Source organism: Myotis nattereri (assembly GCF_964212035.1).
Source record: "Myotis nattereri genome assembly, chromosome: 3".
Classification (NCBI taxonomy): domain Eukaryota; kingdom Metazoa; phylum Chordata; class Mammalia; order Chiroptera; family Vespertilionidae; genus Myotis; species Myotis nattereri.
Window position 1 is genome coordinate 20,901,385 of NC_138077.1, and position 18,438 is coordinate 20,919,822.

The window sequence follows — 18,438 nt, forward strand, 5'->3', positions numbered from 1 at the left end:
CAGACAGGCAGGCAGGACAGCAGTTAGGAGCCAGCTGTCCCGGATTGCGAGGGTGCAGGCTGGGCTGAGGAACACCCCCCTCCAGTGCACAAATTTCGTGCACCTGGCCTCTGGTCTATATATATAAAAGCCTAAGTGACTGTTACGACCAGGCGCTATGACAACACACTGACCATCAGGGGCAGACGCTCAATGCAGAAGCTGCCTCCTGGTGGTCAGTGCACACCCACAGCCAACCTCCCATGGCTGGCCAAGCTCCTGCGGTCCCTTCCCCTGGCTAGCCAGCCCTGATCCCTGATCACTATCCAGACCGAGGGACCCCACCCATGCACGCATTTGTGCACTGGGCCTCTCGTTTAAAATAATTGTTAATTTCTAGAGAAAATGCAATTGCTGGCTTCCACCTCATAGTTAAAAGCTTAAAAAATATTTTAAAACTTCAGTCATTAAATATTTGTACTTGAAAATATATTGGAAAGTATGTATAATTTGTAATAACATGAATAAGAAAGAAATAAAAGGTAATTCTGGCAATGTGAGCGCCCTACTCCAAAAACTAAAAATCAAAAAACATTTCACATATGATAGTTAAGTGGGCTTTTTATTTATTCAAGTAAACATTTTGATTATAATACATGATAATTCATATGTGACACAGTACTGGAGTCTATTGTTTGGTGTAGTCTCCTTGTCTGCAGGATGACTTTTCTAGGTGATTCTGCAGGATCTGACATCAATGCCCAACACTGGCTTCCCAATGGCCATGCACAGGTTTAGAGGCCGCTGCCTTCATCTATCTTTCTTCGGATGCCAAATGCCATTTTCTCCCACCCAGTTTATCCTCCATTACTTATAAAAACCCACTCTAAAATTCAACCTATGTTATAAAGTTAAAAAAAAAAGGAGTTAGTGTATATTTTCCAAAAAAAATATTACTAAGTAAGACTCTACTTATAATCTCTTTTTTTCCTCTAACTTCAATTTTGAATGATTTACTATATAATCTTTAAAAAGTCAGAGTAATACACAACACAAAATATGCAAAGAACCTTATTACCAAATGTACATAATATGTTGGAAATTTCTAAAGTACTAAAAAGCTTAATTCTCCTGGAATAGCCATTCTCTACTGGCAGCTATAGTTTACAAACAGAAGACTGTGCTTTAATAAGTGGAAATACAGTACCTGATTTGGTATAAAGTAATTGTGAGATTTTTTTCTCACCAGTAAAGTGCTTAATTAAGAAACATTCTTCCACCACATGATTTAATTTGTCAAAGGCACAAAATATCTCTGTCTTACTGCTTTAAACATTTTTTTCACTTAAATTTTACTTAATCTGAAAGCTTTACTGTTCTTTTTTTTTCTGGTAAAAAAAAAACAAAAAAACTACTTGAAGAAAAAACATTTAATTTTTATTTTCAAAACTTTGCCACAAGCATGTATTCAACACTAAATTTGATCCCCTCATGAGATTTCTGTGTGCCATGTAGCTCTTATGACAAAAACATATGCAAACTTTAGGGTAAAAGTTAACAAGAAATAAAAACTCCAAAAAAGTGTGGACAGGGGAATCAATAAATTAAATATCATAGCTTTCATTTTATAAAAAAATAGTTTGAATAATCTTCTTATAAATCTTTAATGCCTACAAAAGCAGGAACTACATTTCAAATAGTCTTTTAAACACAGATTCATTAGTACAATGTGGTTGTGGTCAAAAAAATAACTACTAAAATGGCATTTCAGTCAACAGTCTAAATTCTCTTTTCAGAAAATTCCACATAGAATTTAACAACTTGCAATTCAAAATGAAGTTTAACTTTCAACAGGTCAGGACTGTTATAATTAATATCTGCTTATCACACTCTTTTCCATTGAATATATTTTACCAAAATTTTAAATACAGCTTGAGGATAGGAACTGATAACAATACCTGACTGCATGGTTATGCTTTGCTGCCTAAAAAATACTTTGGTCAGTAAATTAAAAAGATATAAATCAAACAAGGCCTAAAAAGTTGTTTTAGGACAAATTTCCTGACCTTAAGTGAACTGTAAATACACTAACAAGTCAAGGAAAAATATAATCATGTATGCAGAGAGGTCTCTATTTTTTAACCATTTGGCATTTTATAGCAATAATTTCCTTGTTTAAAATAATATTTTATACTCCTGTTCACTGATTATCATAGCTCTCTGAATTAAAACTAAACTATAGTTACCTTTCTTAGAATGTCCAGTAATAAATGCATTAATTGTTCCTTTTGCACTTCCATGAAGACAGTCCTTCATCCTGTAACTTTTTAAATTTTGGACCAAAACAGAACCACCACCCAAATCCAATAAGCACACAAATAATGGACTCCACATAATAGCCATCCAGTGCTGTAACACATGAGCCACCGAGTTTTTTGCAAAGCTGTAAAAATAAAACTATAATAAATATTCCATAATTTCAAAATGGAAGTTTTTACAAACTGACATGTTTATACTTTGTAATTTAAAAGCCTGATCAAAATTTATTTTTGTTACATGTTAATATATCTTAATCTCTCTAATGCTACTAAGAAGGTTAGAGCAATTTTCAGCTCATGCTATAAACAATACTCCAAAAGTCAGCTAATGGTTACTTTGAAATAATCAACAAACTACTAACCACTTGGTTTTACCTATAATTGTTAAATGAATAGCTAATGAAATTTCCCTTTTACTGTCATTAAAAAACTTAACTATTAATAATGCATTTATTAAGTACCTATTGTGTACAACAGCGATCCTCAGTTGGAAAGAGTGACTGCTCCTCCCTTGTTGAGAAGCATCCTCAAGTAAACTACTCTTATTGATTTCAGTTGCATTAAAACCCTTAGTTATGATGGGAAAGATGTAGATTTCTGTACGAGAAACTATGGGCAGACATGATTTTTAAAATAGATATAGTACTTCTAAAGGCAGAACGAGGAAATTAATACCTTAATATTAGTTTAATGTTATTTAAAATTACAACATACTTACCTCAATAGTATCAGGTGTTCGACAACTCTGGTTTGATGCTCCTACACACTCTTTCACAGTGAGGGGATCCACTAACCAAAGGGCTACTGTAGAAGGCCAGTTTCCTCCCAGATTGGACACGGTGTTTAAAAGGGTCATATATGTTCCTCCAATAAGTGGATCACTAACCTTTGCATTAAAAGCCATTATGGAAACATACATACTGTACAATGTAACCTACAAGGAAAATATAAAACATCTTTAATATGACTAGGCTTTATAAAGCTATAGTCTGAATTAAGAAAATCAAAATTATAAACCTTAAAATGAATTTTCATGACCCTTATTACTCAAGTAAAAAAACATTTATTGAACATTTTTTTTTTGACTAGGCTTTAGGCCAGATCATGACAATATAAAGATGACTAAGACAGTCTCTCTGTGCCCTTCAAGAATTTATTCTAGGCTGGGAAAATAGGTAATAAATAAATATGTTGAAATGCAGTAAGTATTCTAAACAGAAGTATACAAATTGTACTACTGGGGCTTAGATAAATGAGAGCTTAATTTACCATAAGTAGTCAAGGAAGACTCAAATGAGAAAATGACAGATGAGGTGGCCTTGAAGCAATATGCAAAACCCCATATTTGTACTGTACCTAAATATCTATATATATAGAGCCAGGGTTCGTAACGTCCTTTTGTGCACTGGGCCTCTAGTATCATATATGTGTGTATATTTATTTTATGTATATATGTATTATACATGTAAGCACTCAAATATAATTTTGTCTATATACATAGAAAAAAAAAACATTTCAAAATGTATGTGACAAACTGAAGAAAAAAAATCTTAAAGGCAAAAGTGCTTAAGAGGCAAGAATTAACCCTCCATTTAGGAATATGGAAATAAACCATGCTTCCAAGACAGCATTCCCTTGAATATTGTCCCATGGGATGTTACAATATCAAATAAGACTGAGAAACACTGTTACATAGAATTAAACAGGTCCCTTTCACTGTAGGCCTTTTGAAAGCCTTTAGGATATAAACTCCTTAGGGCAGGGATTTCGGCATGGTTTATTCATTGTTATACTTTAATACTTAGAATGTTTTCTATCACGGAATCAGTGTCCACTTCATATTTGTTGAAGGAATGATTAAGATGCTACATAAAGAGGGGTTGTGTCATGTATCATTTCTCAAATTTACTTGGCCTTGTACTTTTTCTCCCACAAAGCATCTGGTTGTCTGGGTTTCAATGACTACACTTTAAAAAATTCTCTAATGAAATCTAAAGCCAAATGAACGATTTTTGGACTACTACATCATAGTTTTCTTTTACTTAGGTAGTAAAGCATTTGTTAAGCTAAAGCACTTCTTTTAACTTTTATTTAACAAAGTCTGTGCAAAACAAAAGAAAATTACATTTGACACCCTGGCCTCGATGGTTTACATAGTCAGACATGATCCACTGGAATTCTTTTAAATGAGACAATTGGATGCAAAAAAATTATTGAGATTATTTGGTGGACATATTTTTAGTTTCAGTTAAAAACAAAGTGAGGAGTTGATAAATACAACTTTCAAAATGTAACTATAACTTTCAAACATTTAAGCTAGGTTTCATTGAAAAATCCAAAGCGACTCTAAAATACACATTAGCAATAACTGCAGTTGAGTCCCAAGGATTCTGCTGGGCATCTGCCATTTACTTGAATCACTTGCCCCCAAACAAAACCCCATTGTGCAACAGTAGCTTAGGTGAGGCTATAGCAAAGTGGAAATCACTTTTTTTAGCGATTACAAACATATTTAATAAAGAAAGAAAAACAGATTGACACACAGCTTCCAAAACCACAAAGAGTAAGTTATAACTTTCAAAACAGAATCTAAACCAAAAACCTGTAACCTTTAACCCAGTAGCTATCCTTATTTTTTAATACTTTCGGAAAGAAAAAAACATTGGGACTAGAGGAAAGAAAGAACCCAAGTCTAGGGATGGACTGAGAAATACTTAGTCAGGATAGAATTACTAGTTTGAAATAAATTCTGAAATGTAAAAAATATTTGTCAAATGAACAAAAAAATGAAATAAGAAAAAACTCTTTTCATTAATCGAACTCATTAAATCAAAAGTAGTAAGGGTTAAAGTACACTGTCAAATAATTTCATTGTCAGATCTGTGTTTAAATCTTAAAATTTATTATCATTATTTTAAAGTCACTGTAGAAAAATGTCTTTTTTTATTTTACCAAGGACAGTTTACTTCCTCAGAAAACTACAAGAAGCTTACCTGGTGTAACGCATAACTCAGCAGCAGCATGATATAGTAATATACAGGGAATCCCCCTTGATGTTCTACTTCAGGAGTCCACCAAACCAGCAGAGCAAACTCTAATCCAAGCAATAATCTATAGGGGGGAAAAAAATGGAGCTGACTTCCATTTTAGGTTAAAAAACAACTAAAACAGAAATCTGTGTGTCTACCACAGGAAAGAAGCTTGTATCTAAAACCTATTAAGCTAAAAAAGAGAGAAAAGTATATATAAAAGATATTAAAGATGCTTTCAAGCCTTTTTCTATATATACTCTACACACAGATATTAGTGACACTAATGCATGTTCCTCATTTAACCTTTCTTATTTAAGAAGATTCTATTTTGTTTTTACCTGTAGGGCATGGCTTTGTAAAATACATCTAGTGGCCGGGGACCTGAAGTGTATTTGCTGATAATCAGAGGCAATATTATCTGTAAAGGAACCATTGGAACTGCCAATAAGGCTAAATGTTCTTTAGGTACTCCCTCTTCTACCAATTTCAGTCCTGTTACTGCATCTGCTGCTGAAAAACCAATCTGCAATATAAAAAGAGAAAAATATTTTAATTTGTGACTTAAGAAATATTTTCTTCCAAGCATATATAAGTTCTCAATAAACTCAATATCACGATTAACCCCTGATAATTACAAGTATGTTATTATATCTGGTACAACAATCAAGTTAGAGAAAGTGCACTTTGCCCTATGGTCTACTGACAATATTCAGTGAAAACAACTAAAAATTCAGCACTCTTAGGAACTGTAAATGGCTCTAATTACAACAAGATTTCCACTTCAAAAGTTCAATCTGTTAAAATAAAGTATCCAAATCCAAACTTACTGATTTGTTTAAGTTTTTTTAAAGAAGTCATTGACTCCAAATAAATCTGGTTAAAATGGAGAAATCACTGCCACATATACACATTTTTTATGATTTCTGACTGACCATAATACAAATTTCAAGTCTCCTAACATTTCAAAAGTAATTCTGAGAAAACATTATATCTGAGAAGTCGAATAAAATGAGGGAGAAGAAAAAAGTATAATTAAATTAATTCTTAAAAATAACAACAAAAATAAGAGTAGTAAATAAAGGTTGAGGTGAATTAAGATATTTAGATAATCTCAAATTATTTCCCCATAAATTACTTTTTAATTACAAAAGGAAAATAACGTTATAATGGGTTAACAAAGTAATCAAAGTTAACAACAGTTAGTGGGATAAAAGAACATGAAATGGCTTCTGAAATAATCCTTACTTCTGTGATATTTCTGACATATTTGTATAACTGAGCCTAGAAATAAACATCAGACAAACATAAATGAAAGGCCAATATTCTTTAAAAATGTCCAGGTCATAAAGGCTAAAGAAAGGCTCATGCCAACTAAATGTAATGTGTGGTCCTGGATTGGATTCCTAATAAGAAAAAAATTGGTTTTTTTTAGAGTGCTCAGGAGAAACTAAGATGGCGGCATAGATAAACACCGGGAAATAGTCGCCCCACACAACAATTGAAAATTAGCCCAAAGGACGGAGCAAACATCGTCCAAAACAACAGGAAGGCTGGCTGAGTGTAATTTCTACAACTAGAAGAAAAGAAAAGCACGCTGAGAGCCAGAGGAGCTGCGGAGGCTGAGTGCAGAGGTACGCGGCGGCTCGCGCGCGCGGAAAGGGGGTGGCACCTGAGGCCGCGGCTGTCTTTTTGAATCACAAGCTCCCGACTGCTCTGATCTCCGGCTCCGGGAAGTCTCTGGGGACCCAGGTCTCATACGGGGAGAGGCTGCTCTCTCAGGCGGCAGTGGGCGAACTTGGGGGCAGATTTCCCTCGGAGGTGCTTGCAGCCATTGCCGGGACACTGAGACGCGCGACTCCGGGCGCGGAGAATCAGCCATTGCTTCTTTCTACGCCCTTTGACTCCCTGAGACCCCGCCCCACCCGGGCTGCGGCAGAGGCTTTTGCATGTGAATGCCCCAGAACTTTGCAACCTGATAATTACCTAACTGCAGCCGGGCCAGCCAGACCCGGAACTTCCAAGAGAAGGCCCAAGGCCCCGCAGCGGCTTGCATTGCTTCACAGCTGAGCCTCTTCGTAGTTCCTGCTGTGTGGCCTCAGGCAGGGGCTGAATTAGCACCTCCTTAGATCCAGGAGCCACTGTACCCAGTGGCCAGAGGGGGTCCATTCTCCCACTTCAGACACAGCTGCTTCCCACAGCCAATTGGCCTGGAGGTCAATTCCTCCCAGTGATCCTACAACAAGCGAGGCACCAAGAGTGCACCAAGAGTGTCCACCCCAGGTAACTGGGGAGGCTGAGCCACTGGGCCCTACAGGACACCTGGCGCGCAGGCCACTCTATCAACACAGGGAAGCAGCCAAAATGCGGAGACAAAGAAACAGGTCACAATTGGCAGAAACGGAGGAGGCCAGACGACTGGATATAGAGTTCAAGGCCACGTTTATAAGGTTTGTCAAGAATTTTATGGAAACCGCCGATAAATTTAATGAATCCCTCAAGGAGTATGGTGAGACCATGGAGGTCATGAAAAAGGACCAACTAGAAATTAAGCATACACTGACTGAAATAAAGAATACTTTACAGAGCTCCAACAGCAGACAAGAGGATCCCAAGAATCAAGTCAAAGATTTGAAATGCAAAGAAACAAAAAATACCCAACCAAAAAAGAAAAAAGAAAAGAGATTCAAAAAATATGAAGATAGTGTAAGGAACCTCTGGGACAACTTCAAGCGTACCAACATCAGAATTATAGGGGTACCAGAAGGAGAGAGAGGGCAAGATATTGAAAACCTTTTTGAAGAAATAATGACAGAAAACTTCCCCCACCTGGTGAAAGAAATGGACTTACAAGTCCAGGAAGCGCAGAGAACCCCAAACAAAAGGAATCCAAAGAGGACCACACCAAGACACATCATAATTAAAATGCCAAGAGCAAAAGATAAAGAGAGAATCTTAAAAGCAGCAAGAGAAAGACAGTCAGTTACCTACAAGGGAGTACCCATCCGACTGTCAGCTGATTTCTCAACAGAAACCATGCAGGCCAGAAGAGAGTGGCAAGAAATATTCAAAGAGATGAATAGCAAGAACCTGCAACCAAGATTACTTTATCCAGCAAAGCTATCATTCAGAATGGAAGGTCAGATAAAGAGCTTCACGGATAAGAAAAAGCTAAAGGAGTTCATCACCATCAAACCAGCATTATATGAAATGCTGAAAGGTATTCTTTAAGAAGAGGAAGAAGAAAAAGGAACTCTTACCATTTGCCACAGCATGGATGGAACTGGAGAGCGGATAAATACCACAAGATCTCACTTATTTGTGGAATATAATGAACAACATAAACTGATGAACAAGGACTGATCCAGAGACGGAGAGGCATTGATTGGACTGTCGGGCCTTGGAGGGAAGGTAGGGGAGGGTGGGGGCAAGGGGGAAAGATCAACCAAAGGACTTATATGCAAGCATATAGGCCTAACCAATGGACACGGACAACGGGGGGGTGAGGGGGTGAGCGGGGAGAGGGGGGGTAGAGGGTACACATATGTAATATCTTAATCAATAAAAAATATTAAAAAAAAAAAAAAAAAAATTGGTTATAAAGGCTATTACTGGGACAATGGGAGAAATTTAGATATGGACTATGATTAGGTATTAATATTGTATCAATTTAAAATATCCTGCCCTGACTGGGTGCCTCAGTTGATTGGAGCACTGTCCCATACACCAAAAGGTTGGCGGTTTGGATTTCCGGTCAGGGCACATACCTAGATTACAAGTTCCATCCTGTAACGGAGTGCATAGGGGAGGCAACTGATATATGTTTCTCTCTCACATTGATGTTTCTCTCTCTCTCTTTCTCTTCCATCCTCTCTCTACAAATCAGTGGAAACATATCCTCGGCTAAGGATAAAAAAAACAAAACCCTGATTATTTTATTAAGTGTGGCTTTGTCATTCTTAGGAAATACATACTTATGGTATTTATGGATAAAGGGTCATGGTATGTACAAATTACTCTCAAACATTTCAAAAGAAATAGGTAATAGAGTGCAAATTTACAAAATAAAGGGGAACTAAAAGTTAATAGAGAAGTTGGATAGGTTATATGTGAATTCTTTAAACAGTAAATTTTTAATAAGTATGAAACTCTATCAAATAAAAAAATTGTTTAAAGAAATATACTTTAACTTATTGGAATGGAGCCAAAAAGCAAATTTCACCATAAAAATATTAAAGGACAAAGATATTTCACTTAAGTCTAGAAAATAATTTCACCCATTCTCTTTGTAAAAATCAGATATACAAACTCACTTCAACATTTACTCTGTCTGAAAACTGGTATTGATAGGAGATATTTGTAATAGACACAACTAACAAAAACTTCAAATCTAGGATATATAAAAAATCAAAATTCTACAAATTTAAAGAAAAAGTCAACTCTGAATATTCATATGGCCATAACCACATGAAAAATGCTCAACTTCTTTAGTCATCAGGGAAATGAAAATCATAACCATAATGAGATGCCTCTACATACCCACCAAAAAGGCTAACATTGAAAAGACAATCTGTTCTCAAGTCTGTGAACAACTGGAACTGTTTGTAATGCTGATGACAGGAGAATTGAAACAACAACCTCTTGGGAAACTTGTTTGGCAATATATACTAATGCAAATATTTATGACCCAACAATTCTACACTTAGGTATTTACTCATCTAAATGTTCACCTAGGTTCACCAAAAGTAATATATAAAAATATTCATAGACACAATATTCATAATAGTCCAAAAGTAGAAATAACCTAAATATTTGTTGATAAAATTGTGGCAAATTCATACAATGGAATGCTATAAGCAATGAGATGAACAAACTACTGCTAAAATTAACAATATAGATAAATTATACAAATACAGGGTGTCCCCAAAACTGTATAAATACTTTGAATACCGCTATTAATTCCAATGGCTTATATCTGAAAAGAAAGAAACATCAATTTTGCCATCAGCTGTTAAAGTGTGTTTTGGAACAGTCTGTATAATGTTGAGTAAAAGAATATAAGAGCTAGACATAAGAATACATACTGGATATTTCATTTATATAAAATTCAAGAGATTTCTGATACTAAAAGTTAAGAGAGATGTCACTTTTGGTGAGATTTACTTTAAAAGGAGAACATGGGATTCTAGACTCTGTAACTGAAGTACCTCCTTATATATATTACTGGGGACAGTAAAAATTATTATAATCTTTTAAAAAGTAATTTAGCAATTATATTTACTGACCTACTAACTGCCCATTTAAGAATTTATTGTTAGGAAATAGAACATCAAAGAAATACTTATGCAAAAAGTAGTCACTAGAACATTTTTATAATTAAAAACACTAAGCAAATTAAATATGCAACAGAAAAATGACTGAATAAATTATGGTAAATTTATACAATGTGACAATTATATAGTTATTTAAAAGTTTTCAAATATGATTTAATGATACAGGCACATGGAATCATAAGACCAAAATATGATAAAAACTTATATACAATATGATCCTATTACACTTTTAAAGTGTTTATGTTTATATATAAATATATATAGCATTAATGTCAAATTGATTATAAAAGTAATTTATTATATTTCTGTATATAAAGTATATGTATGCACACACACATACTATAGGGGAAAATATACCAAAGAAAATATACCAAAGGTGATTTCTACATGTAAGTAGTTACCAAAGGTGACTTCTATATGTAATTAGTTAATATGGTCTTCCTTGAACCTTTTAGCATTTTCTACACTTGAACCTTAAGTTTCTCAAGTTTAAGCCTCCTTCATGTTTCCTTAAAATTTAACCCACCTTATCATTAGAGAGGAGGAAACACTATTTCAAAACACTGAAGCTACAATTTTTACCTCAGAGTTGTCAAGGATAGTTGTAAAGTGTTTATGTAGATAAGTTTAAATATTAATATGAAATTCCTATCACTGATTTTAGATTTTAGGAGTATTAATTCCAACAATAACAATAGCTCATTTTAACAAAGTATACTCACCTTTCTTCTAGCATACGTCTTTAAAATGTTTTAAAGCTATAAGATTAGGACATCTTAATACAGAAACATAAAGAATAAAATCAATATCACCAAAATCCCCATTTCTTTTATGGTTTAAATAAACTTGTAAAAAATAAATAAATAAATAAATAAATAAATAAATAAACTGTGACGTTCGCTGCGCCAACTAGCGGTGGGGTATCTGAAGCTGGCTTGTAACCCGAATTTTTTTGAGCTTGCAACTCAAAGCAAAAAATCGGCTGAGAGATGGCTCGTATCTAAAAAAAACTCGTTGGTCGAGACACTCGTAAGTCAAGGCCCCACTGTTATTCTTTTCAAAATCCCAAATATTTAGATTACTTTGAAGTTATATTTTATATCATCACACCTTTTTGGTTTTTTTCTCTTTCTTTACTCATCACACCTTTTAAAACACATTTAATAAACCGAAAATTGTTTTTTGTTGTTAAATTCTAATAGTAGTGGAAAAGAACCTATGATATGAAAAGACAACAGAAGTATTTTACCATATTGGTAATTATAACAGAATGGTAAATTAGCTTTATAAATCTCTTACCTTTGCAGTTAGAATCAGAAGGCAAAATGTCAGAACTGCCGGCATTTTTATAATTGCAAAGAGCAGCTTGTAAGTATCTGTGATGCCCTGGGTTTCTTCTTTTCCTACTGATACCTCTTTGTTTTCTTTTTTCACAATGGCAACTAAAGTTGTTGTTACCAAAAATACAGCTCCCCAGAAAAAAAGGAAATCTGAAATTTAAAATGTTAAAATCTGTAACTTCTGAAATGGCATAACTTCATTGAGAGTATATAATTCTATATATAATTATTGTAACTTTTCCTCACAAAACCTTGGTTTAAAAAAAGTAACACAATGTGCCTATCATGTTTAAGGTACCATAGTGCCAGGCAATACAGATGAATGAGGCAGTCCTAGCTCTGTTAAAACATATATAGTACAGACTCAAACAAGGGGGGGGGGGGGGGGTTACAGACATTTAATGGGTTGAATAAAACAAAAGTGTCATTTTATTCAAGAAAAGTTCTGGGACACCCTACCCAATTTGGCTCAGTGGATAGAACATCAGCCCACGAACTGAAGGGTCCTGGGTTCGATTCTGATAAAGGGCACACACTTTGGTTGCAGGCTCAATCCTCAGCCTTGATCCAACCAATTGATGTGTCTTTCTCACATCCATGTTTTTCTTTCTCTGTCTCTCCCCCTCCCTTCCACTCTCTAAAAATCTATGTTACTCCCCGGTGAGGAGAGTCAGGAAATTTAACCCTGTAGATATATCTCTACCTCTAACTAGCCACTTGGCTGCAGTTTTTTCATCTATAATAAAGGAATTGAAATACATTATTCTTTCAAGTCATAAAACATTATGTTCTTATCTCTATGTTCTTCTGGGTTCCTTTAATCAGTTCTTGCAGCTTAAAAAGTCATCCCTTTTTGCTAAGATCCTTGAAAACCAAATGTGGCAGGACAGAAAAAGCCCACTTCTGAGTTCAGTACTGTCCTGGACACTTGAAGATACCAAAGCCAATCTCAGCATAGTCTTAAGGGATAATCTAAGGGATTTTATCTCACCCTGTCCCTCTTGTCCCATATTTATTCTTTAGATTATTGCTTTCTAGATGGCAAAAACTGTTCTTTCTCAATATTTTCCACCTCCATGTATCTGTAACACTAAAAGTGTTAATCACAGAACGTATTTTAGAATTTCAGCCGAAACCGTTTTGGCTCAGTGGATAGAGCGTCGGCCTATGGACTGAAAGGTCCCAGGTTCGATTCCGGTCAAGGGCATGTACCTGGGTTGCGGGCACATCCCCAGTCAGGGGCGTGCAGAAGGCAGCTGATCGATGTTTCTCTCTCATCGATGTTTCTAACTCTCTATCTCTCTCCCTTCCTCTCTGTAAAAAATCAATAAAATATATTTTTTTTAAAAAAGAATTTCACACAAAAAACTATGCCTACTTTTAATTTCCTGATTTTCTAGGCATCTGCCTCAGTGTTTGGCTCTTCTTTTATTACCTAAGCAATTTTATTTTCTTCATGATTATTTCTGTGCTTTTTAAATTCCTTGAAACCACTATTTTTTCTTAGTTATGCTAAGTTTCAGGAAGTACAAGGCCACAAATGTGATATGTGCAGTCATAGAGACAAATGAAAATTCAGAAATTCTTCAACTCTTAGCTTACTAAAATGTTTGAACCAGAAACACTGCACTCCCACAGGGGGAGCTTTGTTCAGAAACAGCAGTCCACTACAAACATAAAAAGTTAAATTAAATAGTAAGCTATTTCTACGATTTCCTGAAGAATAAAGTTCAAATTCCACAGAATAAATAGCTATTCAAAATAAAAAATCAGTGTAAATAAAACTGCAATAGCACAATTTCTATCTTCCCATTAGGGAACAGCTCTGGATAAAGGAGGATCTACACTAATAAAAGACAAACATGCAAATTGACCATACCTTTGTTATGCCTTAAGCCACGCCCACCAGCCAATCAGAGTGACTATATGCAAATTAACCCAACCAAGATGGCATCCGGCAGCCACGGAGCTGGAGCGAGCAGGAGGCTCGGTTGCCCAGTGATGGAGGAAGCCAAGCTTCCCACCACCGCCCTGGCCGGCTCTGAGCTCCACTCAAGGCTACAAAGTTTCAATTATAGACGCTAATTAAATCCCAGAATTAAAAAAGAAAAGAAAAAAAGAAGAGGCTGGGAGCTTCCGTCACCAGAGGGCTTGGCCAACCTGAAAACGGCTTTCAGCCCCTCACCCAGACTGGCCAGGCACCCCAGTGGGACCCCCACCCTGATCCGGGACACCCTTCAGGTGTCCCCCACCCATGCACCAGGCCTCTATCCTATATAATAAAAAGGTAATATGCAAATTGACCCTAACAGCAGAACGACTGGTCACTATGACACACATTGACCACCAGGGGGCACATGCTCAATGCAGGAGCTGTCCCCTGGTGGTCAGTGCACTCCCACAGGGGGAGCTCTGCTCAGCCATAAACCAGGCTGATGGCTGCCAGCACAGCGGTGGTGGTGGGAGCCTCTCCTGCCTCCTCAGCAGCACTAAGGATGTCCGACTGCAGCTTAGGTCTGCTCCCTGCTGGTAAGTGGACATCCCCCGAGGGCTGCCGGGCTGCCAGAGGGATGTCTGACTGCCAGCTTGGGCCCGATCCCCCAGGGAGCAAGCCTAAGCCAGCAGATGGACATTCTCCGAGAGGTCCCAGACTGCAAGAGGGCATAGGCCGGGCCTCTAGTATAATTATAATGGCTCCTGAATACCATTGTCTGGAATGATGTTTAATCAATCACTGTTATATTAAGAGAAAGTTATAATTTACCTTGTTAGTAATTTAGTTTCTATAGACTCTTTTTAAAAAAAAAATTTCTTTATTGATTTCAGAGAGGAAGGGAGAAGGAGAGAGATAGAAACATTAATGACGAGAATCACTGATTGGCTGCCTCCTGCACACCCCACAGTGGGGATGAAGCCAGCAACGCAGGCATGTGCCCTCGGCCGGAATCGAACCTGGAACCATTCAGTCCACAGGCCGATGCTCTATCCACTGAGCCAAGCTGGCTAGGGCTCTATAGCCTTTTAAATCTTACTTTCTCTACTGAGACTTTTGTAAATTAAGTAACACATCATCTCATTAATCTTTCCTGGTGGCCTGAACAGTCCAGTACACAATGAAAAGCAAGACATATAAAAAGCAACAAGGTGCCAATATGAAGCAATCACACATTATTTTTAGGCAGAGATTTATCCATAGAGCAGGGGTGGGAACCCAGAACTTTCAGAGACAAATCTATCTATTGCAAAGCAATGAGCTCTCAAACATTTTTGGCTTCAAACCAACTGATGAAAAGTACAATGATCATTTCATCAGTAGTAGTGGCTCACTAGCAGTTTGAGGAAGTAGAAAAGGGTCCTATAGGGGGTATATAGTGAGCCACTAGCAATAATGAGCTTTCCTTCAATGTCACAGGGGGATTTCAGGGAACGAGTAGTTCAGTTGTGGACCCCTCCCTCCTCAAGACACTCCCCAAATATTATAACTCTTACACTTCACTCACCACACACCTACCTGACATTTATGCTGTTGGGAATTCCTAAAATAGCACTGGGAAGATGAAAGTTTAGCTGTTTAAATTCATCATCACTACCAGAATGAAGAATTTCTACTACATTAGGTTATTACTGATATTGGTAATTTTACTTCTGCTTCCCTGTTGTTAGGAAAGTTTTAAAAAAAAATCCTCAGAAAACCTTACAGAGGCATGTCTTTTACTCATGCAGAAAAAGAGGAAATTTTGTACTAGATAATCCAATTTCTTACTAGATAAACTTCAAGCTCTTTCTCATAACATTTAAATGGAATCTTACTCATTTGGTCACTACCTTTCTTTCCGCACCATTTCCCAAAACCAGTCCCTACAATTACTGCTTCAGGCACTTTGAACATCACAGGCACTCTGTACTTTTTGTTCTTTGCTTCTTCACTGTGCATTTTCACCTGGTGTTGGGCAATCTGGAGTTCCACTTACCCACTTCATGGAACCTTACAACTGAACAAGGTCACCTATCTGCTTACGAAGTCTGACTCCCACAAGCAGTTAATAAGCAACTGTGTGCTCCCCTAAAATGTGTCTCTCTTCGGTTCCTTGTGGGTTGGACTCTGCTTTATAGCAGGCCCTTAGAAGTCTGTCACTTAGCCCGCTAGTTAATGTTTGAATAAATTAAGCCTATTCCTTTCACAAGAGGGTTAAATAAAGACACTTGGCGTAAGAATAGGGGAAATGGACCAGAAAGCATGGAGCTACAAATCTCAATCCAAGGAACAAGTAACATGTGAACCATGGATGTCAGCTTAGATTCGTGTCTTCACACCAGCCGTACTTTTAAAAAAATGTGTATTACTCAACAGATTCCTACCCCGAGTTGTGTATGTCATTCTACAACAATGCTATTGCATACGTCGTCTCTCCCTGCTTACTGCCGAGTACTGATCAATTAAGATTACTCCATGATGGCTGGAGCTCATTTTAGTGGGACAGGAAACTTACCTCAGGTCATCTCCCATAAAATGATTCCTAGTGAATTAAGTCATGAGCTTCCCTTCCATGTCACACACGGTCAAAAGGACTCATACACGTAAGATAAACCTAACAGCATATTAAATACCTGCAAGAGTAACGATGCCCCTGGGTTGAGGCTGAAACCGCAAATATTTGTTGCAAAAGTCGGCAGATTCAAGGGCCAAAAACAAAACATTGCCCAAAAAGTAGCCCGCTGTCTGGCCCACTGAGTTGCAAGTCGAAGCATAGCCCACGTTCTCCCGGGACAACATAGTTAATGCCCAACCATCCACAGCGATGTCCTGCGTGGCAGCCAGGAATTCAAACAAGAAGAACGTCACCGTGAGGGCAACCACGTCGGGGGCCCTGCCATCCGTGTTCCCGAGCAAGCGGTCCACCTGAGTGGACAGGTAGATCATGAAGATTCCCAGGATGTACTGCGTCGGGACCAGCCAGGACTTTCGCCGACCGAAGTTCCTAAAGTAAACTGCATCCACCAAGGGGGCCCAGAGCAATTTGAGGCTGAAGGGCCAGAAGACTAAACTGAAGAAAGCTTGGTCTGTATAGCTAATATTTTTGCTCTGCAAAATGAGCGGTATGCTTCCCGCCAGGCCCAGAGGAATGCCCTGAAGCACGTAAAGAAAAAGCAACAGCAAAATGCTGCTTAATTCGGCCCGGTAGCTCCGCGGGGGTTTGGAGAAACCACTGGTGCTACTGTCCCAAAGAAGAGCTTCTTTGTCCCCTTCTCCGCCCACCAAGTCCGGGTGACAGTCGTCCCAGCTGCCCGGCGGCAGGGGGCCGCTCTTCATATCCAGAGCGTGGTTGAAAGTCCCTGGCCGTCGTTGCCGACTGTTGTCTTTGTGGGAGACGGTGGGTGACATCTCTGAGACGATGCAGAGCCACGTCTGAGGAGATGCCAGTGCTGGGCGTCCTGGATCCGTCTCTAGTCTGAGGTCCGAGGCTGCCTCTTGGACCAGGGTCTAGGTGTGTGTTCAGAGAGGGAGTCGGGGCGCGGGGTGACAAGGGTGCTTCTTACTGCGGCTCGGAGCGCTGAAGCCGGAAGCCAGTCCCCAAGCCGGAGACCCAGGCGCCGACCGAGTAGGTGCCCCTTGGAGCGGCGGCAAGGAGGCTGAAGGAGCCCCCCGGGCAGCCGCGCCGGGCAGCGGGTTGAGGGAAGGGGCCGTGGTGCTACGATGGAAACCGGGGCCTAAGTGCGGCGAGACCGAACGGCCAGTCCCGGCACCGGCCTCCAGCTCGCGCTGCTACCGAAGCGGCTGACAGCACTTTCTGCACGGGACTCCAGAGGTGCCGGGTAACTTCCTGCCTCCTGCTTCAGGAAGTGGTCCTCTTCTCAAATAAGCCGGGTCCCGCCTTCCCAGCCAGCCAATCAGGGCACGCTCCCGGGGCCCAGTTGGAAAACGACACCTGGTAGGAACCCACGACTCTGGCGGCCGGGATCTCGTGGGAGGGTTAACGCGGGCGCACAGTGCGGCGGGGGCGGGGCGCCGGGAGAGCTCGGGCTCTGTGAGCGCATGCGGCCGTCTGGAGCGCGTGGGCCTAGGTCATTGGGCGCCTGCTGCCACGTGAGGGCGGGCTGAGCCCAGCGGCGCCCGCGCTGGTGCTCGGAGCTGGGCAGCCTCCATAGCGGCAGTGGCCCAGGGAGGCTGGTTATTCCGCTGAGGCAGAGCAATGCCGAAGCTGCACGCTGAGAATTGTGCAGTGCCCGTGCTTTCGTGGGCCGGACAGAAACCGGGAGAGGAGAGTTGAAGTTTAAAGTGCGCTAACCTCAGGCAAGGGTGCTTTGTGACCTCAAAAGGGTAGAAAAATAGCTAAATGGTGAAGCGATGTCTTACAAAGCCCATTTGTAGAATAAAAGAAACTTCCAAGAGGTGTCAGGCGTCTCTAGTCCTTTTTTCCAACATGGAGGAAGACGAGTA

General features: G+C 38.9%; 1 protein-coding gene across 3 annotated transcripts; it reads right to left on the minus strand.

The window, feature by feature from the left end:
- Positions 1–582: 582 nt before the first annotated feature.
- On the minus strand, positions 583–17,854 carry SLC33A1 (solute carrier family 33 member 1; the record flags this gene model as incomplete). 3 transcript variants are annotated; one of them, XM_081087531.1, is made up of 7 exons in its annotated part: positions 583–877; positions 2,226–2,422; positions 3,016–3,231; positions 5,291–5,408; positions 5,668–5,852; positions 11,959–12,149; positions 16,608–17,854. In XM_081087531.1, the coding sequence occupies 6 exons, from the start codon at positions 17,380–17,382 to the stop codon at positions 2,255–2,257; spliced, it is 1,653 nt and encodes a 550-aa protein (XP_080943657.1). In that variant the 3' UTR covers positions 583–877; positions 2,226–2,254. The 3 variants fall into 3 exon arrangements, with proteins under 3 accessions (XP_080943657.1, XP_080943656.1, XP_080943658.1); XM_081087530.1 differs by having other exon boundaries at positions 583–2,422; XM_081087532.1 differs by lacking the exon at positions 11,959–12,149 and having other exon boundaries at positions 584–2,422; positions 16,608–16,748.
- Positions 17,855–18,438: the final 584 nt, after the last annotated feature.